Source organism: Spinacia oleracea, chromosome 4 (genome assembly GCF_020520425.1).
Source record: "Spinacia oleracea cultivar Varoflay chromosome 4, BTI_SOV_V1, whole genome shotgun sequence".
Classification (NCBI taxonomy): Eukaryota; Viridiplantae; Streptophyta; class Magnoliopsida; order Caryophyllales; family Amaranthaceae; genus Spinacia; species Spinacia oleracea.
This window is the reverse complement of record NC_079490.1, coordinates 24,958,383-24,982,343: the sequence shown is the minus strand read 5'-3', so window position 1 is coordinate 24,982,343 and position 23,961 is coordinate 24,958,383. Positions and strand designations below refer to the sequence as shown.

At 37.1% G+C, this 23,961-nt stretch overlaps 1 protein-coding gene and 1 pseudogene across 1 annotated transcript; both read right to left on the bottom strand.

Annotated features, from left to right (window-relative positions):
* Window positions 1-2,919: 2,919 nt before the first annotated feature.
* LOC110776282 (putative RING-H2 finger protein ATL35) lies at window positions 2,920-3,936 on the bottom strand. Its single transcript, XM_021980827.2, has one exon. It carries the CDS (start codon window positions 3,849-3,851, stop codon window positions 3,066-3,068), a length of 786 nt encoding a protein of 261 aa, XP_021836519.1. The 5' UTR covers window positions 3,852-3,936; the 3' UTR covers window positions 2,920-3,065.
* Window positions 3,937-5,720: 1,784 nt separating this feature from the next.
* The window catches only part of LOC110789625 (metacaspase-1-like), an 83,161-nt pseudogene continuing 64,920 nt past the window's right edge, over window positions 5,721-23,961 (bottom strand).

The window sequence follows — 23,961 nt, the reverse complement described above, 5'->3', positions numbered from 1 at the left end:
TTGGGAGCGGTGTGTCTGATATCCTTTCTTTTCAATGGCCCATGTCCCATTCGGATGGCTGGTCTTTTTGTCTGACTTATCCTTGCGCTGAGGATGATCTGTGGCCTCCAGTCCCTTAGACTCTTTGGGGAGGGAGCAGATTTCAGTGGCATGAATAAATGACTCGGCCTCATCCAGAGCGTCGGCCATAGTTCTCACACTTTTCTTCACCAAATCGAACTTAAAGGACCCCTTCTTAAGTCCCCTAAAGAAATTATCAAACGCCACCCCGTCAGGCAGGTCTGGAATCTGTCCTGATTCCAAATTGAAACGTCGAACATAGCTTCGCAAAGATTCATCTTTTCCCTGTTGTATTCGACCCAAATGCATGCTCGTCTTTTTCTCTTCTTTATAAGCCATAAATCTTGCTGAAAATAACATCTCCAATTCGGCATATGTGTTGATCGTTCCCGCAGGCAACTTCTCAAACCATTTGGAGGCAACCCCTTTCAGAGTGGACGGGAAGTATTTGCACCAGGTTGCATCAGTAGTTCCCTGGACATACATATGATGCCGATAGGCCAAGAGGTGTACATCAGGATCAGACGTGCCATCATAGGCGTCAATAGCAGGTGGTTTTACTTTAGGCTCCTTGGGAGCATTCATGATATCAGTACAGAATGGGGTGGTGTAATCGAGGATGATGCCGGCTACCCCTTGTTGAATATGGCATATTGGATCCTGCCTTCTATTCTGCGATGTTCTACGCCGCTCGCTGTCCGCACGGCTGACATGAGTCCTGGTGAGACGGCGCGAAGGGGCAGCGAGGGGTGAATCTTGCATGACATGAGTGGAACCTGTATCTGACAACTCAGTTTCTTGGGGCCTATCTAGCTGAATGATCGGTACTCTTCGGGACGGTCCAGGTTCAGGCCGAGAAGTTGGCAGGATCCGACGCGGAGCTATAGGCTGGAAAGAAGTTCTTGTTCTGTCAAAGCGTCTGTCATGATCGTCATTTCGTGCTTGGTCTTGCCGCCAGACATTAGACCGAGTGAGTCCATTAAAGAACGGAATTCCCGTCCCATGAGACTGAGAACGGATAATCTTGATCTCATCTTGTAGAGTGTCCATCTGTGCTTTGAATCCAGCCAGGATATCTTTGAGCTGCCCAGCAGACACCGGCAAGTCTAGGTTCTCTTCCATAACTGTGTCGGCATCAGCCCTCAAGTGGCCACCTGGAGGAAATGAAGGTTGACCCGTCTCATCTTCCACTTGGACCTGCTCGGGTTGTTACTTAGGAGGAGGTTCAAGACGACCGTCCTGCCCTACAGGCTGGTGGCTTCTGTCGTCCCTCCCTGGAGGATAACGATCACCATTGATTGCGGTTTCGTCGTTTTCGTTTCGACTGATGGGTGCGTCTCCGAAGTGCTGGACGTCTACCATGTTACCTTACCTCCCCACAGACGACGCCAAATGTTGTGGGAGTTTTTCCTTTGGATGATGACGAGGAGGTATCAGGTTCCACGTAGTGTCGGGTCCAGTCCACGTCGGCGGCGTACCTACAAAACAAGAATATTCCCGAAGGAATATTCCCTCCGATGCTTAAGTAAGATACGGGTTTTGAGGAAGATGTAATTAATGAACAGAAAGTATTAAAGGTAAGTAGTAGAATGTTTCTCTATCTAGAATTGTGTGTCAATTCCTTGGAATTGAGTATATTTATAGTCTCTCCCTTTTGGGGAAAACCCTAGGATAATCTCATATGATTGGCTAGTTTATCAGATAATGACATGTGTCACTATCATAACATTCTCTATGGGCCATGGGCCTTAAAAGTACTTGGCACATTTAGGCCAGTCATACATCAGCATACACTGACTTCCTAGATGGCAGCCAAATAGGCGGCTGGCCAATCGGGAGGTGCCACCTGTCATTCAACAATTGAGCCACGTAGGCGGGGTATTTTTACCCACATCAGATACCATGTCAGAGGACCAACTCAACCAAATAATTAAGTTAATAATTAAAGTACCAAGATTAGTTTCATACTATATCAATTACGAATTATACAAGCTACGGATTATTGTATATGTATTTTTAAACAAAAACTAAAATAATAAGCATGGGGAGTCGTATTATTAAATTAGATAATCGTACAATTTGTATAATTTGTTTTCTAGTGGAACTAAGTGCTTCAATTTAATAAACACAAAATTAGATATAAATTATTGTGAAAAGATAAAACACAATTGTGGTTGGTTAAGATGGTAATGAGAGTTATCATCTATACTTGAGGTCCCGTGTTCGAATCTCATTGTATTGATTTTTGATTGTCCGGCCATGACATTGCATAACACTTGGTGATTTGATGATGTAGCGTAAAGGGAAAAGTATTACGTGGAACATAGACATTTTTCACAACGCTTTTTAATATATTAGTATTGATATACAATTCCCGCTCTACTATCTATTACTCCGTATAAATTTTATATGTTTAATATGATAATTTGACCAAAATATTTGATATGTTTACTATGCTAATTTGACCAAAATATTGTGTAGGAATATTTTCTACTATTGACATGACGATTTGACTAAAATATTTCCAATTTTTTTTAATAATGTCATATTCCATAATCCTATAATTTTCCATATATAGACATTTATACAAAAGAAGAGAAAAAAAAGATGTAGATATGATTTTTTAGGAAAAGGTTTTTGACGGGAAAATTTTGCACCATGACGTGACATGTGTCATTCCTGGTGTCTGTTTAGTATAATGTAATAGATAGATGTTAATTTAAATTTTATTTTAATTGATCAAATTTCCTTTTTCTTTTAGTAGAGTGGCTAATAGGGGAGGATTGAGGGTTTTAGAGTCATCTCATTCTTCATTACTATACTTTAGTAATATAGATGTATATAGGAGAGGTACATAACTACATATTAATTAAGTTCATTACTCTCAATCTTAAATAAGATTTCATAGAAATAAGATTTCATTGGAAGGAAGTTCGAGGAAATACCATCCATGCTGTATATATAAGTATATAATTAAAATTAAAATCATCATCCCAACTTGAACGTTACTGAATAATAATGATAGTGCAACTCTTTGTCCTGCTCAACTCCCTCGTCACGATATCATTCTTTACAAGAGTTGACTTTTCTTTGTCATGAATCCCATCGAATCTTGCCACGTGTCCCATTGAATTCCACCTCCGAATCTTTCCAAGATGCACTCCCACGGAGTTGAGTTCCACCTCGTTGATATCCCCAGCCTCCTCATCAACGCAGCCAGATTCCAATTTTATCAACTCATCAGATTCCGAAATGAGCAAGTTGGCTCGGCAGAGGGGGCACGTGACGTGATCCACCAGCCAGGGGTCTACGCAACCAACGTGAAACACGTGACCGCACTTGGGCAGCAAACGCAGCATTTCATCCCTCTCAAACAACCCTAAGCAAACGACGCACTCACCCGGTCCCTTATTGTGCTTAAAGCTCGACACGTGATCTGTATACAAAAAGACCGGGAAAGTTCGGAGAATGAACGGGTCAATTCCTGAATAGGGCCGGTGATCAGGGTTTTGCATAGCCCATGGCTGGACAAAACGCTTGAAGAACAAGTAGATGGCGATGTATGTAAGGAATGATACGACGGCAAGGGACGTGAGCCCTATGCCGGCGGCGTAAAATGGGTTCAACTCCGGGCCCGAGTCGGAGACGTTTTGTGCTCTTACAAGTAGTGGATGAGAGGAGTAAAGGGGAGAAAGGAGTAGTATGATGAAGAAAAAGGTTGGGTAGCGTTGAATATTACTCGTAGGATTTGGTTGGTGTTTGAGAATATTCATGTTGGATATTTTCTTCATACGATGAGGAGGTGGATAGTCAGGATAGAGGACAAAGAATCAAAGCTAGAGTAGAAATAGAAAATTTCTTACAAATACATAAAATAAAGAAAATCAAACTTATTATAAGTCGAACCTTTTTTTTCCACATACATAAATAAAATCAAGTGGAGGATTTTTTTTAAATTTAAATATCTTTAGTTTTAAAATAAATAGCAGAAGAAATAGGTAAGGCTTAGCTAATGCACAGTTGCATGTTAGGTACGTTAGATCCTTAGATGTTAAAGTAGAAAATGTGGTCAGAACTTAAATCTTGTGTAGAAGAGACTAGCGAATATTCATTACAAGATACTCCGTACAACTTTAGGAGAAAATATTTTACGTATACTCCCTCCGTCCCGAAATACACGTATCGATTTGACTTTTTTGCACTATTCATATAATTCATCACTTTGACCCTATTTTATTTCTAGTATATATATGAAAATAAAAGTTAACATATAATATATTGTTAGCTTCATCTTAACATATATTTTCAAAATATTAATATTTCATAAGTTTTTATAATATGTAGTTAAAAATATTGGTGGTCAAATTTGTGCATTGGCAAACGTGTCGACTCGAACCGGTGCGTGTATTCCGGGACGAAGGGAGTATTTCTCTGCTCCGTATTAAATTTCTCAATTTTAGCTTTAAATAAGTAGTGAATAAAAAAGAACAGTATTTATTGTACCTTAGAGCATCTCCAATAGTTGTAGCTAGGGACTTGCAATTTTTAGAAATTCCAAGCTCCTAGCTTAACCATTGAAGTTGAAATGATAAAATAGCTTGGCCAAGCAAATTAGCTTAAATAAACTAATTTGCTTGAAAAAACTTGGCCAATGAAATAATATTAACTTAAATTAAATTTTAATATTCATTGACAAATATGACTATATTAAATATCAAGCTAGTAGCTAACCACTAGGGTACTAACTAGCTAGAAAGGGAATTAGCTTGAAATATTATGTGACATAACAAGCTAATTTAGAAATTAGCTTACCGTTGGAGATGCTCTTACAGGCTTACATGCACAAGGTGCAAGTCGTGCAACCATTTGTAGATAGGAAACTATTGACGACGTGCTCGCTATTGTATAGGATAAATACCAACGTGGTATATATTTTTTAGATTGTTTCCGACCGCAAAAAGTAGTTGGTAAAACACGAAAAACGGTTGGTAAATGTTTTAGCGACCGCCAACGGTCGCAAAATGGCGGTCAGTATTCACCTGGATGGTAATTAAGGAAACTCCGACTGAAAGGCGGTCGCTAAAATTTATCAACAGAAATAGCGACCGTCTCAGCAGTCACTAATTTAGTGATCGCCAAGGCAGTCGCTAATTTAGTGACCGTCTAGGCAGTCGCTAAATTAGCGACCGTTAAGGCGGTCACTAAATTACCGTCTGCCAAGGCGGTCGCTAATTTAGCGACTGCCTTGGCGGTCACTAAATTAGCGACTGCCTTGGCGGTCACTAAATTAGTGACTGCACTTGTGGTCGGTAATTTAGCGACCGCTTGACAGTAGCTAAATTTTAATTTTAGTCGCTATTTAAGGTATTTAATTAGGATTTATTTTGCGGTCAGTAATCTACCTGTAGTGGTCGGTAAATTTGTATATATGCAAATATCATTTTGCAGTCATCATCATTTATATATGCCTGTATATATACGAATTTATATAAATCATGTAAAATCGTATGAAACTTGCTCAATGTTATAATATTAAACCTGTTCAAAGTCATACAACAAAATTCATAATACACATGATGTTGTTTAAACATGTTAATACATTCATAGTATATAGGACTCAAAAAGAAAAGTTGCAACTAGTTCAAACTCATACAAGAATACTAACTACCTAACACAAAGGTGCCCCGCTGAACATCCTCTCGTAAGACTCCATTGCCTTTTTCACCTGCCTGTGATAATTTGCGGTATAACAGCTTATCAATGAGCTTAGAACTGGTGCATCTTGATGCAAAGGTCTCCAGAATGGTCTCCCGCACAGAATTCAGGAGTTCAAAGTATGTCAACTTCGGTTTACTCAAAAGAGCTTGGATGAACAATGTGTCATGACACCACTCATGCCCTTTTTAGTAAAAGCCTGCATTCATAACAGAAATCTGAAGGAAATATGTCCTTCACCCAAGGTGCATTAAGTCTAATACCAAGGTTCAGATTAATTGCGAACAATTAATTCAGTGAGATCAAGTGATCGGAACAGCTAGTTGGAGCAATGCTTCCGATCAGTGAGTTCTAATGGATGTTGAACTCACAACTTACTCTTGACTGAACCTACAAGGTCACACCAATGACACGTAACAGATCACCGGATTAAATGAATCGGAACTTCATTTAATAGCTTTTCGGGAATTAGTTGGAAAACGTATTATACGATACGACCTTGCATCGGAATCGTATATCGTATCGCGAATATTCGTAAGCTAGGCGAAACGAATAAATCGTATCGTACGACGGTGATTCGTCGTATACGAAACGATAAATAATATATCGAAAATTTATTAATCGCGGATACGATAGGGGCAACGCTACTAGCCCAACGAGCCAAGCCGCGCAAGCGCGCAAGGCCCACTGGGCGTAGTAGCGAGCCAACGCGCAAGGCCCAAGCCTTGGCTGGGCGCGCGCGCGCACACGAGGAACAGCAGCAGCAGCGCACACAGCGCGGCCCAAGGCCCAGCGCCTGTGAGGCTGTGCGCGTGTGGGCTTGCACGGACGGGGCTGGCTGGCGCATGGCCTATGTGCCTTGGCCGGTTGATATTATAACCTAAGGGTTATAATATTATTCCAACACACGTTTTCCAACAGCTTAATGCAAAAATCAGATTACACATCAAACCCTAAGGATGAGAGAGAAACCCTAATTCTCTCTCAGCCTCCATGGATGTGTTCTTCCCAAAAGCACAAACTCTTGAATGATTGTCTAAGCTACGATTATCAAGACGGATCTGAACGTGTCGGTGAACCAAGTAGAGGAACGACAAGTGGAGTTCTTTGTTCGTGTTCGTTGACATATTATTGTGGAAAACACGCTTCGAATGTAAGTTTGCTTAATCTGTGCTTTATACATGTTTCCTGGCTTTGGGGATTGTTCCGCACATGTTATTATGTTTAACTGTATTTCCCTACAGTGGTATCATGAGCCTTTTGTATTCAAAGCATGAATTAGCATGATTATTATTGTTTTTGCATTGTAGAAATTTTTGGAATTTTTGTTGATTTTTCGGAATTTTTTCGAATTATTGGATTAATTGCGAAATTGGCAGTTCCGAAATCAAAAATATTCGCTTTTTCGATTTTTAAAACCCTAATCTGATGGAAAACGATTTATTAAGATCAAGTAATGAGAATAGAATTGCGAAAAAAGGCCTCGAAGTATCGTTTTTTGAGCGTTTTTGTTAATTTTTCATTAAAAATTAAAAGTGTCGGACAATAATTCAATTAAAAGGTCGACCTAAACTACTCAGAATTGCTTGAAATTTTGACACAGTGTTTCTGGGTACATTCTTGATCTATGGTAAAAATTTCAGATTTTTCCGATAAGTATAAACCCTAATTTTGCCATTCCCCAATTCGTAAAATTTACAACGCTAATTGAATTTTAATTAATTTTGGTTTAATAATTCGGTTAATTGGGGAAGGGGGTATAACTTCATGGGTCAGTGGCTAATTTTAAAAATTATTGGATTAAAATTTTGAATGGTTTCGTTAATTTTAATCGCACTTAAACCAAATTATTAATAATCTGAAATTTAATTGTTTATGGACGATATAAAGTTTCGGATTTTATTAATTAAAATTTCAAACTTTAAAGTTGATTCGATCGTTCTTGAAATTTTGAATATTGTTAGCCCTTGATTTATTAATTTTACGAAATTGGATTGTCGTTAAAGTTTATTAAATCGTTAAAAATCGTTGTTTTTCGAAAATTAAATCGTAACCTTTTTTGAAAAATAAAATTAATGCAAGTTCGTGAATTAAATTTAATTTTATTATGTTGGTCCGTATTACTAACCAAAAACACGAACATGAGCATGGTGGAAGTATGGCTCGTCGAGCCATACGAGGTGATTGTGCTCGCCGAGCCATGCGACACGGGCAGCAGCAGCAAGGCTGCGTGCCTCGTACGCGCTAGGCAAGGAAGGGGCAGGCGAGGGCGCTTGCGGGGCTGCGACGAAGCAAGGGCAAGCCTTGCGACGTCCAGCACACTCGATGCACAACACACGCAACGCAGGGGCAGCATGGCTGTGGGTACGCGGTACGCATGCGGTGCGATGGGGCTGGGGCGCGCGGGCATTACTCGTGTGCTCTTGGGCCGCACGCACGATGGGGCTGGGGGTGCGCGGGCAATGCTCGTGTGCTCTTGGGCTTCACGCAAGGCGGGGTTGGGCGCAAGCCTAGCCCGATTAGGCAATTGAACTTTTTTTTAAATCGTTTAATTCGTTGGGCTTCGTATATTTGCATTAATTTGGGCTAACGGGATATTTAATTTAATATTTTATTTGCTTGGGCCGGGCCGCGAGTTTTAATTTAATATTTCATAATTAATTATCCGGAATAATTATTGGTTTGAGTGGGAGCCACTAAATGAAATTAAAATGAAATAATTATTTTTTTTCGTAGGTCGCATTATTTTAATTAAATTCATTTTAATTAGAATAAAGTCTAAGGATTAATAATTTGGAAATTGATTAATCTTTTAGGACGCGTTTATGTGAACGTGAATTTTAATTAATTCACGTAAATACTTGCATATTAACATGGGTCATTCGTTTTAGCATACGAATGGGTGAATGCGTAGAATATATATTTTATGCAATGCAGGTACTCCAAGTGACTAGTATGGCCAATTTAGGATAGTTAAATACGGTCTGCGCACCGTTCTATCTTTGAATGTAAAGTTTTAAATATGGTCTGCGTACCATGGAAATTTTGATGTAATTTTATTATTTTCAAGTATTTCTAAGCTTAGAACTTTAAAGTTAGCATTTGAACGAAGATTCAAGACGATGCCAAGCTAACAAGGAGGTGATGAAGATTGGATGCTTCAAGACAAGAAGTTTTGGGCCATACTAGATCACCAATTATTTATGCAATTTAATATATATATATTATGCGTGAATGTATGAATGTATGTATGCTTTGCATGAACAGGTTGTTTCCTATGAATCGATTAGTTTTAAGTTCACTAAATAATCGAACCAACATAGAAACAACTAGGTCCAAGTAATATTGAGTTTTAAAAACTGCCTTCCAAATCAACACTTACAAAAATCCAGGGATCTAAGATAGTAGGTTTACGCTAAAGCGAGGTGCTATTTTAGTTGACTTAGGTGGTAAGGCGTCCTAAAGGAGCACGTTGATTGTGGTTACAACTCAAACAACAATGGCATTAAGTTGTGGCAATGGGATAAATTATGGCATTAATTTATTAACCAAGAGTAATTTGGAGATTACTAGCAATAGGTTTTGCTTACCTAAAATCTTAAACTACTTAAGACATGCTAAAGCTGCTTAAGGATTTAGGATTTTTGGGGTCTTGGAATCGTTTCATTTATTTTGGACCATGTTTTATTTTTGCATGAATGAAATGTTTAATAGCTTTGATGATTGCGTGAATGCTTTTATTTCAAGTTATTAAAGTATGATAAATGTTTTCTTTGCTCGTTCATTTTGTAGAATAGTCAATCTTCAACCTTATTGCGTCCGGACAATAGAACTGCGATATTTCCTCGATCGATTGGTAACTATTTTTGAGAGCGATTCTCAAACAAAAGGAGAGTGAGAGCGTATCTTGAATGCTATTTTCTTATTGTGATCTTCATGGTTGTTTTCAAACTAAAATTTGAATGGTAGACCAATTGGACCTCATATATTCAGAATACTGGGTACTTTTGAAATAATGAAGTATTGAGTTAAAGACTCATGTATAACCAATGGTTAACAACCAATTTTCTTTTGATTCGATAATGAACTAGACTGATTGGATGCGGTCATTCAAAGTGAATAAAAGAAAGGGACTTTGTACGCATAACAAAGTAAGAAGATCAAGCAAAGAGTAAAATCTTTAGGACTATAAGAAAACATGCTAGAAAGGATAGGAAAGGGGAACAAAAGAAATGAATTCATATTCAATTTCTACCTAAAAGTTTGTGTTAAAGAGAAACGACTTAGCAAATAAACCCCCATGGTATTAGATTACCGCTTGAGGTTCTAACTCTTGTTAAGAACTCAAATTCCGGGAGCTAAGTCTGGTTATTGACCTACAAGTGGGAAATGAAGCAAAATTGTGCCACATTAATTGTAGAGTCATCATGTTTGTTTTAAAGTCCTTCTAAAGGCTGGAACTTAATGGTATTATGTTCCATTAATCATCATAATCAATTTCTGTTTGGACAACGGAAAGACTCATATTCAAAGTAAACAAAAACATATATTCGTTGAGTGTTTATTTGAATGAAATGGTCATTTAAGGGTTGAGTCATATCATTGATTAATAAACAAAGGGATCTCTTCACACTCAAACTTCAGAAGGTTCAAATCAAACATTTTGATTTGTGTTCCACATATCTTTGGCCATGTCATACGACCATATCAACAAGTCAACATTCTAAGATTCCATGGCATGGATTTCTGAAAGTTGGTAAATTTAAGACACATGGGTCTTGCTTGTTGAACATGACATAGAAATGGACTATTGTTAGAAGTTTCTAGACAATGAAGTTCATGGGCCAAAGATGGATTTTATGACTTACCTATTTCACAAGAATTTGAGAAAATATGGTTATATTTACTCAAAGTGAAATATGTGAAATGCTTCAATGTAATTCACAAAAAGGTATAAGATCAACTTGGCAAGAATTTTGGAACATCTAGGCTGGGTCAAGGTTATGTTTTCATGAGCCAAGAAAGATTATCTAGATTGTTTATATGGCATTGTAGCAATCGAAGCTCCATAAGAAAATGGTATGTCCAAATGGAGAAATCGGAATCTATTCGATTAACGATAATCACGACTATTTTCCTATATAGTTTCTAAATGATACTCTCAAGTGACTTTCACACTAAACAAGGTTGTCAAAGCTAAGATAAGATGTCATAACTCATAAGGATTGAACTTCGCTTCAGTACATCTTTTCAACATATATATCTAGGGTTGTCAAACCCAGTAGGAGTTAGTGTTTACATCAAACAAACTCAAGGATAGATATATGTTTCTTTATGAGCGACTCATAGAAACAAAAGGTATTGATTCTACCACAAATCTGAGAACATATGGTTGTTGCTTAAGATAATGTCTTTTAGGAAACCATCATATTTCCAAAAAGGCAAGTGGGAGAAAAATGACCTCGAATGGACTTCGAGTCAAGCAACAAACAAATGTAGGATACTTAGGAGTCTTTGGAAAAGCTCCATACTTATAAGCCTTTGGAAGAGCTTCATGAAGACTTTAGAAGTGCTTCAAGAGAATCCTAATACTCAAAGGACTTGAGTAATGTCTTTATAGACACTAACGTTTGATGTTCAATACCTAGGTAAATCGTATAAGGAATAGAATTCAACCAAGAAAGATACATAGATATCTTGAGGAATGAAAACTATGAAGACTTTGGAAAGTGCTTCAAAAACATACGACTTACAGGTTAGCTACGACGAATTAAAAATTCCCAAGTATGGTTTGAGTCCATCAGAAACATAAAGTATGGTTCGAGGCCATACAAAATGGTTTGAGGCCATTTCATCCAAAGTACCTTCATCTTGAAGAATCAAATCTATGATTTGGTTGATTTGCATAAAGGGTTCACTCCCATTAGTTGCAAACATGTTTTCTAAACATAGAACGTTGATTTGCATAACGGGTTCACTCCCATTGGTTGCAAACATGTTTTCTAAACATACAACGTTGATTTGCATAAAGGGTTTACTCCCATTGGTTGCAAACATGTTTTCAAAACATGCAGAGATGATATTGTATACTCATACAAAAGAGAAGCTAGATTTGTGGTTAAAGATTGTAAACAACTTCACGGCGTTGATAATGTTGAAATCTTTTTCACCAAGTCGGAATGCTTGAAATTTTTTGGATAAACCTAGCAATCATTGCATATGGCAATATGGCAATTGGAAAACGAAACACCTTACTCAATTGGACTTGGAGAAAGGAATTGTGTGCATCACACAATGTAAAAGTTTTGGATGCTAGATAAAAGAGCAAGCTTAAGAAATCTATTCATAGATTAAAGCATGCAAGTGGGAATTAGACCATATTTGTCTAAAAGGCTATTGAGGAATCATAGCTTTATGAAAATATGGATCATCTTATAGATGAGGAGTTTAGTGGGAGCCAAGTCAAGTTTATTGGTTCTATATATGAGATACATATCTCTGTATTGAAAATGACATTCAAATTCTAAATGGTTAGATTTGAAAGTATTTGTCAATATTAGAACCATGGCGAAACTTAGAACATATTGGGTTAAAGATCTATTGGATAGGATCTAAAGCGTTGTTTGGATTCTGTAAAAGTAATTACTAAATCAAACACAATGGAGAGACTCAAAAGAGACTCTCAACCCATATGAGTAAGTCTAAGTTATGAATGCTTTAACTAAGTATAAAGCTAGGCTGTTATCACTAAAGTTAAGCATGAAGGACCTTGAAGAGGTGCCTTCACCTTATATCACATGGCAATGCCAAGATTTTAGCAAGATTCAGTGTTTCTTGAAACAGAATGAAGCTAAAAGTTACATGGATGGATTTTAAAATGCGAATGGTTTTTGCATTACAATCAATCATGTATAATGTGATATACAGATCGCCAAGATAACTCGTGAACATTGGATCGTGACGAGTTTATACCAATCTCTATTGATCTGGATCAAAAATCATTGGAACAGTATCAAGAACATCCAATACATTTGGAGATGTAGGATGAGCACTTGATAAGAGGAAGTGAAGATAACTAAAGTTTTGATGCTACATGCATTTGCCTAAGAAAAAGTTGAATCTTGTTGTTAGGCAAACCACAAGCATACACGGGCAATTGGGAGTCGTGATTAAAAGGTGGTTACATAGGTTCTAAACCATATGTGATGCATGGGAAACTGAATCAATGATTAGTTTCCAAGTTCTCACTTGAAAGATGTATCTCTGTGAACTGGTTGGAGTATTCCAAAAGGAAGGCATCATTTGAAATTCTACATAATTGAAATGAATTCATTGTTGCCTAAGAAGCAATGAAAGGGAATTGTTTTTAGTGGGAGTTCTTCAATGAACTCAGGTTGATCACAGGTCTGCTACCTGGATGATTTTCTATTTTAGATATGATTATCATTCTAAACAGCAACGAAAGACTAGATCATTCTAGAAACATATTGAAAGATCTTTTCATCTTACATCGAAAGGCTTTTGATTGAAAAGATGCTAAGGATAGCAAAGTATGATAAACTAAACCTCTGCATTGAATGATACACAACATTCATATGCAGATATGGAATCAAGTTTGAGTTCCATGAATGTTTTAAGTATTGGGTGAAAGGCCTATATCTGTAAAACATTAAATGCTTGATTTTGGGTTAGAGGCCCACAAATTGGTAAGCATTTGGTTTAAACATTTATCATTTATGAAATTATATTTCATAGTTCATTTAATCTTGGTTTAGTATTAAAAGATAAATCCATGTGATTCAAATCATTCAAATGGGATATTGTTGGTCCCTGAGTTTTGATGATGACAAGCTTAAATGGTGCTTACGTTTTACATCCTAGAATTGACAGATCAGAATAAGCTGATTACATTAAGCTAGTACAAATGCAAGTGAGGAAGCTTCGTAGGAAGGAATTCAAGTCAAATATCTCCTGGACGCAGCATCAAGTAAATATAACAAGACAAGAAGATTCAAGTATGGAAGAAAGGTCTAAGCTTCTATGAAGGCTTAAGAAGTAGTTGATTAAATACGCAAAGGTATAAGACTATTATCTCGATCATACTGCTAAGTCTGGGAACAGTGGTTTTAAAGAGTCATCACCTAAGTTCTTAGAGTTAGCATAATACACTAGGTTTAAGACCAAATGATTATCCGTATTAAAAGGAGTTTTAATATGCCTATATTAATTCAGTAATAATTAAAGATAATCTTTGGAAGAGTTCGAGGAGAAGTTAAAATCTTTAGGTATATGGTAAGTAGAATCCGAATATGTGTAAAACTTGTTTAAAGATTAAATTGTTTCCTAACAGAAATCTATCTTTAAGAGAGTCCTAATTTGATTAGAATTGGAAGTCTAGGATTCTAGGGTAAATCATAGAATCACTATAAATATACCAAAAGATCACCTCGTACTTTTTATCAGACTCATAAGCATCAACCGGAGCTTTCAGGTATCACCTTTAAAGCCTTTATTTTTAGGAGTCTGTTCCTGTTCCCAGTTAGAGCAGTATTGGTTGGTAGGTCTTGTATCTTCGTATTTACTTTAGTGTTACTTATTCTGTATTTCATTAAAGTTGAATTGATGTATGTTAAGCCTGAGTCAGGCTTACTAGAGGAAGAGTGAAAGATCTCAAGAGAGATCTGTGAGTTGGAACAATTGAGGGATTGTTTCATAGGGAGAAGGGAACAACGTGGGGTTGTTCCTAGTCATCTGTAATCTGAGGTGATTTACAGATTGTGGCCCGAGTAGATTAGGCTTGTAAAGAAACTGAGTTGTTTTGCCTAATTAGTAGAAGTGTTTAAGTCCCCAAAGGGGCCGTGGTTTTTTCCTCTCTATTGGGCCTAGAGAGTTTTCCACGCTAAATTGTGCTTGCTCTATTTTGCTGTTTCTGTTCCTTATCGCGCATAATTTATAAAACTGCAAAATATCAATTCACCCCCCCTCTTGTGGAACTCCACGAAACTAACAATTGGTATCAGATCCAGAACCCTTTACTGCAGGTAACTCTGACGGGAAAAACGATTCTGGAACAATGAATACTACGGAGAAACTGGAAGAGGGGTACTCTACTCAAAGACCGCCTATGTTTAGTGGAAAGTACTACTCTTACTGGAGGAATAGGATGGAAATTTTCATCAAGGCTGAAAATTACAAAGTCTGGAGAGTCATTGAAGTAGGAGACTTCCAAGTCACAAAATTGAACACCTCTGGAGAAACTGTTCCCAAACCTATAGCAGAATTTGACAAAGCAGACTACGAGAAACTTGAGCTTAATGCCATGGCTGTAAAGATCCTTCACTGTGGCCTTGGTCCAAACGAGCATAATCGAGTAATGGGTTGCAAAAATGCAAAACAAATTTGGGATCTGCTCCAAGTTACTCATGAAGGAACAAACGAAGTCAAAAGATCAAAAATTGATCTCCTGATGCACCAATATGAATTATTCTCTATGAAGACTTCTGAATCAATTCAGGACATGATAACGCGATTTACTAATATCATCAATGAACTGAATTCTCTGGGAAAAATCATTACTCCTGAGGAACAAGTAAGAAAGGTACTTAGAAGTCTTCCTCAGGATCCTTGGATGGCCAAGGTTACGGCCCTACAGGAAACTAAGGACTTTACAAAGTTCAACCTAGAACAACTGGCTGGCTCTCTCTTGACCCATGAGCTACAACTGAATGCTAGAACCTCTGAGAACCCAAGGAATAAAGCACTGGCTCTAAAAACTGAAAATGATGAAAACTCAGAGGAAGATAAGGAAACTGCTTTATTTGCCAGAAGGTTCAGAAGGATGTTTAGGAACTACAAAGAGGGAGATCATCGAGGCAAACCAAATAGGAAATTCTCCAAAACTGATAGTGGATGTCACAAGTGTGGGAACTTGGAACACCGTATTAGGGACTGCCCACTATGGGAACATGAAAAAGGAAAAGGAAAAGAAACTCCCAAAGAAAGATTCCGAGACAACAGAAACTCCTTTTCAAAGACTGACGTGAGGAAAGCTATGATTGCTGCATGGGGTGACTCTTCCTCAGATGAAGAACAGGAACAACCAAATGAGGAAATTGCTCACCTGTGTCTTGTAGCTGATCATGAAGAAGATGGTTCAGATTCTGAGTCAGACCAATTTCAGGCAAGTCTTTTTCAGATTAAAAGCAAACTTGATTCTATGTCTAAATTAGAACTATTTGACTTACTTTATTGTCTTACTTGCGATTATGAGGATCTCTTAAAAGAAAACTAGACTCTGAAAAAGAACATAAGTCTACCATTAAGAAACTCACTGAAGAATTAGAATGGACAAAAAACACCAACATAGATATTGACAACCGTTTCTTCAGCCTGTTTGATCAGAACCTTCAAATAAAAGAAACCTATGAGGCTCTGCGAAACGAGAATTCCTGGCTAAAAAAAGAACTGATTGATCTAGAAATTTCCAAGACTAAAACTCTCTATAAAAAGGAGCTAGAAAAAACTCAATTAGATCTAGTCAAGGTCCACCAAGAAAAAACCCACCTAGAGGGAGAATTAGCTAAAAAGACCAGAAACAGAATAGAAGGAACACCAAAATGGATAGAGGAAGCTAGAACCAAACGCACCGAAGGTTTGGGTTTCAACCACAAAAAACGTCACCATAGAAAAACCAGAGTAGATCTTTACAGTGATATTGTTTGCACCTTGTGGTCTAATTGGTCATTATAGAGTCTCATGTCCTAAAAACCAAAGGGGCTTGGAAAAGAATATGGATCTCGTCAAGACTAAATGGGTAAAGAAAAGAGATTTGATTCCAAGCAAGGAACCCAAGCTATGCTGGGTCCCTAAAAACTCTAACTAAACTCATTATGCAGGTCGAAGTGAGGGGGAACAACATATGGTACCTAGACAGTGGTTGTTCCAAGCACATGACAGGAGATAGAAACAGATTTCTCCCACTCACGACCTATGAAGGTGGAACTGTGACTTTTGGCGATAATAAGAAAGGTAACATTATTGGCATTGGTAAGGTCGGTAAGTCAAAGTCTCACTCCATCGATAATGTATTTTTAGTTGAAGGTCTAGGACATAGTCTGTTAAGCATTTCTCAATTTTGTGACAAAGGAAATTATGCAAAGTTCTCTTCGAATAAATGTAAAATTATCAACAGTAACACTGAAGCAGTAATCTTAGAGGGACAAAGAAAAGGGAACACATATGTGGTTAACCTTAACTCTGTTCCTCACTCCAATCTGACCTGTCTTAGTGTTATTGAAGATGATCCATTGTTATGGCACAAAAGATTTGGTCATGCTAGTTTTTCTCTAATGAACAAGCTAAGTTCGAAAAATCTAGTCACAGGTCTTCCGAATACAAAGTTTGCAAAACTGTCAGCCTGTGATGCCTGTATCAAAGGAAAGCAAGTAAGAACATCTTTCAAATCTAAGGGAGTAATCAGCACAACAAGACCACTGGAGCTGATCCACATGGATTTATGTGGACCAATGAGAACTCAAAGCAGGAGTGGAAAGAAGTATGTGCTAGTAATCGTTGATGACTTCTCAAGATACACATGGGTAATTTTCCTAGCCAACAAGGAAGAAACCACTAGTGGAAAAAGGGTCATTTGCATCGCACTTTTAAGCATATTTGCGTCGCACATCGTGCGTGGCAAAAGCTCTCGACGCAAATGACTAAAAGTCATTTGCGTCGCACATTTGTGTGACGCAAATGACCCTTATTTGCGTCGCACAATTAGCAAATGTGCGTGGCAAATAACTTTTCAGGCACCATGTTGAAAAGTCATTTGCCACGCACATTAGCTAAATGTGCGACGCAAATAAGAGTCATTTGCGTCGCACATTTAGCTAATGTGCGTGGCAAATGACTTTTCAGGCACCATGTTGAAAAGTCATTTGCCACGCACATTAGCTAAATGTGCGACGCAAATGACTTTTAGGCGCCAAAAAAAAAGCCATTTGCCACGCACATTAGCTTAATGTGCGACGCAAATGACAATTTTAGCGCCAAAAAATTAAGTCATTTGCCTCGCACATTGAGCTAACGTGCGTTGCAAATGACTTTTTTTTTTTTTTTAAATTCGTTTTTTAATATTTTAGTTGGAAATTCCGACATGATCGTCTTTGAAATTAGACGCTTCATTCCCAATACCGGGAATACATTTATAAATAATACCCGTCACAAAAGTTTACAACGTAATTAACATTCCCAATAAAAGGCAATTAAATTCGTCATAGATCAACCAACGTACATGTTACAACAAACATAAAATTATTACAACAAAGGTACGTAGCTAGCTAGCTAGAGATCAAGTTCATATTACAAATTAAGCTAAAAATTCGACATTGTTCATGAAGTAATCTGCCCAAAAATCTTTCACCTCATTAATCTCCTCTGGTGAATAAGGCAATGTTCTTGAAAAATCCTAAAAAAGTGTAAATAATTCAATTTATCAACGATTGATCAATATAATAGTTTTGTGTACTTCAATTTATTATATAAAGTACGTAGTTTATGAGAACATACCTTAGTAAGATCTTGACTATTACCATGATTCATTATTATGTTGTACATAAAACGCATGACGTAGTAGCCACAATCTAGTGATCCCGGTTGTTGAGCACACTAAATGCATTAAAATAAATAACACAAGTAAAATTTCTATCACATTGTATGTTATAATTTTGAAAAACTTGCTTCTTAGGTAAATAATATACTAATTATACCTGTGCTGGAATCCATGTTAATTTAGTTCCCTTAGATTGTCCACCTAGTCTCTTGTAACTCCGAAAAGCACTACACATTCGATAAAATATGCAATTATATATACTTTGTTTACACATGTAAATGCAAAGAATATTTTACATGTAAGTGCAATTATATACTTTGTTTACACATGTAAATGCAATTATATACGTAGTAGCCACATTTAAGGCTAATTGAGTCGTTCTAGGTCATTTTTAGGCAAAAATGATGTTTTCGAACCCAACTTTGAACTAAAGAACCTAAGGAATATTTTCAAACTTATTACACGTCTCATATGCATAGTTATAACTTTCTAAGGCTCTTTACAATCTATTATTTCACATTTAAGGCTAATTGGGTCGTTCTAGGTCATTTTTAGGCAAAAATCATGTTTTCGAACCCAACTTTAAACCAAAGAACCTAAGGAATGTTTTCAAACTTATTCTACGTTTAATATGCTTATTTACAACTTTCTAAGGCTATTTACAATCTATTATTTCACATTTAAGGCTAATTGGGTCGTTCTAGGTCATTTTTAGGCAAAAATGATGTTTTCGAACCCAACTTTGAACCAAAGAACCTAAGGAATGTTTTCAAACTTATTCTACGTTTAATATGCTTATTTACAACTTTCTAAGGCTCTTTACAATCTATTATTTCACATTTAAGGCTAATTGGGTCGTTCTAGGTCATTTTTAGGCAAAAATGATGTTTTCGAACCCAACTTTGAACCAAAGAGCCTAAGGAATGTTTTCAAACTTATTCTACGTTTAATATGCTTATTTACAACTTTCTAAGGCCCTTTACAATCTATTATTTCACATTTAAGGCTAATTGAGTCGTTCTAGGTCATTTTTAGGCAAAAATGATGTTTTCGAACCCAACTTTGAACTAAAGAACCTAAGGAATGTTTTCAAACTTATTACACGTCTCATATGCATAGTTATAACTTTCTAAGGCTCTTTACAATCTATTATTTCACATTTAAGGCTAATTGAGTCGTTCTAGGTCATTTTTAGGCAAAAATGATGTTTTCGAACCCAACTTTGAACCAAAGAACCTAAGGAATGTTTTCAAACTTATTCTACGTTTAATATGCTTATTTACAACTTTCTAAGGCTCTTTACAATCTATTATTTCACATTTAAGGCTAATTGGGTCGTTCTAGGTCATTTTTAGGCAAAAATGATGTTTTCGAACCCAACTTTGAACCAAAGAACCTAAGGGATGTTTTCAAACTTATTCTACGTTTAATATGCTTATTTACAACTTTCTAAGGCTCTTTACAATCTATTATTTCACATTTAAGGCTAATTGGGTCGTTCTAGGTCATTTTTAGGCAAAAATGGCGTTTTCGAACTCAAACTTTTAACTAAAGAACCTAAGGAATGTTTTCAAACTTATTACACGTTTAATATGCATATTTACAACTTTCTAAGGCTCTTTACAATCTGTTATTTCACATTTAAGGCTACTTGGGTCGTTCTAGGTCATATTTGGGCAAAAATGGCGTTTTCGAACCCAACTTTTAACTAAAGAACTTAAGGAATGTTTTCAAACTTATTACACGTTTAATATGCACATTTACAACTTTCTAAATCTCTTTACAATCTATTATTTCAGATTTAAGGCTAATTGGGTCGTTCTAGGACATATTTACGCAAAAATGAAGTTTTCGAACTCAAACTTTTAACTAAAGAACCTAAGGAATGTTTTCAAACTTATTACACGTTTAATATGCATATTTACAACTTTCTAAGGCTCTTTACAATCTATTATTTCACATTTAAGGCTACTTGGGTCGTTCTAGGACATATTTACTGCAGTTTGGAAAATCATCAAAATTAATTACCTTCAAAAGCAGGATTTTTTAAAAAAATAAAGAACTGATTAGTTCTGAATTCTGACCAGTTCTGTCCACTGATCTGCACAGAACTGATCTGAGTTGTGCAGATCAATGCATAGAACTGGTCAGTTCTGATCAGTTATGTGCACAGCTCAGATCAGAACTGTGCAGATCAATGCACAGAACTGATCAGAACTTACCAGTTCTGTCCACTGATCTGCACAGTTCTGATCTGAGCTATGCAGATCAGTGCACAGAACTGATCAGACTGACCAGTTCTGTGCACTGATCTGCACAGTTCCGATCTGAGCTGTGCAGATCAGTGCACAGAACTGGTCAGTTCTGATCAGTTTTGTGCACTGATCTGCACAGTTCTGAGGTACACACGTCGCACAGCCACAATATAAGAAATTATTAAGCAGTAAAATACAGAGGTCCAAAACTGACCAATTGAGCAATTTTATATCGTAGAATCTTAAAAATTATCTGCTAGAATTTTAACTAATTTGGATAGAGCATGTACCTGCAGCACATTTAGCCAGTATGTTAAGCACACTTTACCATCGGTGCTACCAAGAAAATTCCATGCACTCCATAAAGCAGGGTCTTGACTCTTGAGGCATGAAACTTGTATCACGGTGAAGAAATATATCACTGCAAGCATACAGTTCAGAAAAAAAGTGAAACAAAAATGCAATAGCTTTAACATTTACAATCAATATTTTACAAGTCAGGTGGGAGAAGGCGATAGTACTCCTTGGTATAATAGCCGTCTGCCAATATGCAGCTTTTGAATTTTGTTCACGATAGATGAAAAAGAACTTTGACAAGATTACATGTTGATTAATATGTAATGGATATTCATGCTTGTTTTTATGACGTAGCGACCCTCTCTAGTACAACAGACTAATGAGTGATGAAAATGTGTCAAGGAGAATAAGAAATTGATATTACAATACAAAATATTCAAATGTAATTTCAGAAACCCATAGCAGGAAATCCCTAGTTTGAAGCTATCTTGTCAATAACTTCTTAAAGACAACCAAGATATAGTTAAGACAACCAAGATATACTCCAAAAAAGAAAAAGAAAAAAAACGAACCTGTTGACATATTGAAAAGCACCCAGTATTCTCACTTCGTCATATGTTGCTTCTTTTCCTAATATTCTTATGGCATCTGGAGCATGGAGAGCTATAATGCATCCATCATACACGTGCTGTGAACCGTCACGAAAAGACAATGTACAGCCTGCACAAGCATTGACAATTCTTGTAGTAAATCACTGAATCACATAGATGGTCCATGAATTAGGAAGAGGGGCATCTTCACCCTCAATTAACAATAAAAAGATGATTGCATTGAGTTTACTTTTCTTCCTACTATATGAACCACAGATTAAGAAGGCCTCAATTTTCATTACACAGCCCAAGACTAACAGGCACATAAATCTTTGCACCATAACTAAGATATTTACTAAAACATATTTTCATCTGTAGTTCTTCAGATAATGGATTAATTTCCTTGAAAAGTACATATCCATAAATTTCCTATCTAACCACCTGAAAATCGTGTAGGTTTTAGCTACCGGATTTTATAAAGAAAGTCTAGAAAATGAAGCTTGCAATAAAACCTAAATCCTAAAATGTACCCAATTAAAATTCAACAAAACCTAAATCCTAAAATGTACCCAATTAAAATTCAACAAATAATATCAACAATTATAATTCAATTAGAATGCATAATTAAAATTCAATCATAATATACACAATTAAAATTAAAATGCACAATTAAAATTCAACTAAATATCTAAATTAAAATTCAATACCTAAGAGATGAGAGAAGAAAGTGAACAAGGGGGGCGGAGAGGGCGGCGGCGTGGGAGGCTGCCGTGCCGTGGACGATTGCCGTGGGCGGCGGCTCTAAACAGGGAGCGAGGGTGAAGCAGCTCAGTGAGGAGCGAGGGTGAAGTAGGAAGGACAGCCAGCGCAAGGCAGAGACGGCAGTGAAGCAAGGACAGCGAAGCGTCGAATTGAAGCCGGTGAAGCCGCCGGTGGGAACAGCGTTGGTTCGTGGGTTTCCAGAGTAGATGCGTTGGTTTATGGGTTTCCTTGGGGAGTAGCAGTGGTTTCGAGCAACCTAAGCGAGGATAGTGAATTGCTTGAAAATATTAAGTGAGCGCAAATTTGAAAAAAAAAAATTAATTCTAACACATCTGCGTCGCACATTTGTTAATCTGCGAGGCAAATGACTCTAGGAGGCTCCCAGAGTCATTTGCCTCGCAGATTAACAAATGTGCGACGCACTTGATTGAGTTATTTGCCTCGCAACTTTGTTAATCTGCGATGCAAATGACTCTGGGGGAATCCTAGAGTCATTTGCCTCGCAGTTTAACAAAGCTGCGACGCAAATGACTAAATTTTATGCAAAAATTTGTCATTTGCGTCACATGTTCAGAATGGCGTGGCAAATGCGGGGATGCAAATAAGCGTTTTTCTACTTAACATTTGAAGAATTCTTGGCCTTCGCCTCTAGAGTCCAACGACAAAGCAATCATAAACTGGTCCACATCAGATCAGATCATGGTACAGAATTCCAAAACAAAAGATTTGACGATCTATGTAAAAACTCAGGAGTAGATCATAATTTCTCTGCTCCTAGAACACCTCAACAAAACGGAGTGGTAGAAAGAAAGAACCGAACTCTTGAAGACATGACAAGGACGATGCTGATTGCTAGTGGACTCCCCAAAAGTTTCTGGGTTGAAGCTCTAAATACTGCATGCTACATTCTTAATCGAGTACTAATTAGAGCCATCAAAAATAAAACCCCATATGAACTATACAAAGGATGAAAACCCTCTATAACACATCTAAGAACCTTTGGATGTAAATGTTTCGTCCACAACAATGGAAAGGATCAACTGGGAAAATTTGATGCACGAAGTGATGAAGCCATATTCCTAGGATATGCCACAAACAGCAAAGCATATCGAGTATTCAACAATAGGACCATGTGCATGGAAGAAAGCATTCATATTATATTTGATGAAACTGACTCCCAAAACTTTTCTACAGGTACAGCCAATGATGGAAACTTTGAACTAGGACTTACAAGAGAAACAGAAGACGAAGAAATAAGAAAAACTTCTCAAATAGAAGAACAAGCTCAGAATGATGAAACACCTGAAGGTGGCACTACTGAAGTGGAACAGATACAAGCTGATGATCATACAGAGCCAAATGGACAAGTGGAGCAGCCTACTGAAGAAGTCACTACACCATTCCAACCAAGACCTTGGAAACATCAAAGCTCACATCCACTTAACCAAATAATTATTGATCTTGGACGAGGAACAACAACGAGATCACAACTTAAAAACTTTTGTGCTTTCTATGCCTATTTATCCATGATTGAACCTAAAAATTATAAAGAGGCACTAACTGACTCTGATTGGATCATTGCCATACAGGAGGAACTCAATGAATTCGAAAGGAATAAAGTATGGCACCTTGAGCCCACACCTCTGAACAATCGAGTAATAGGATTAAAGTG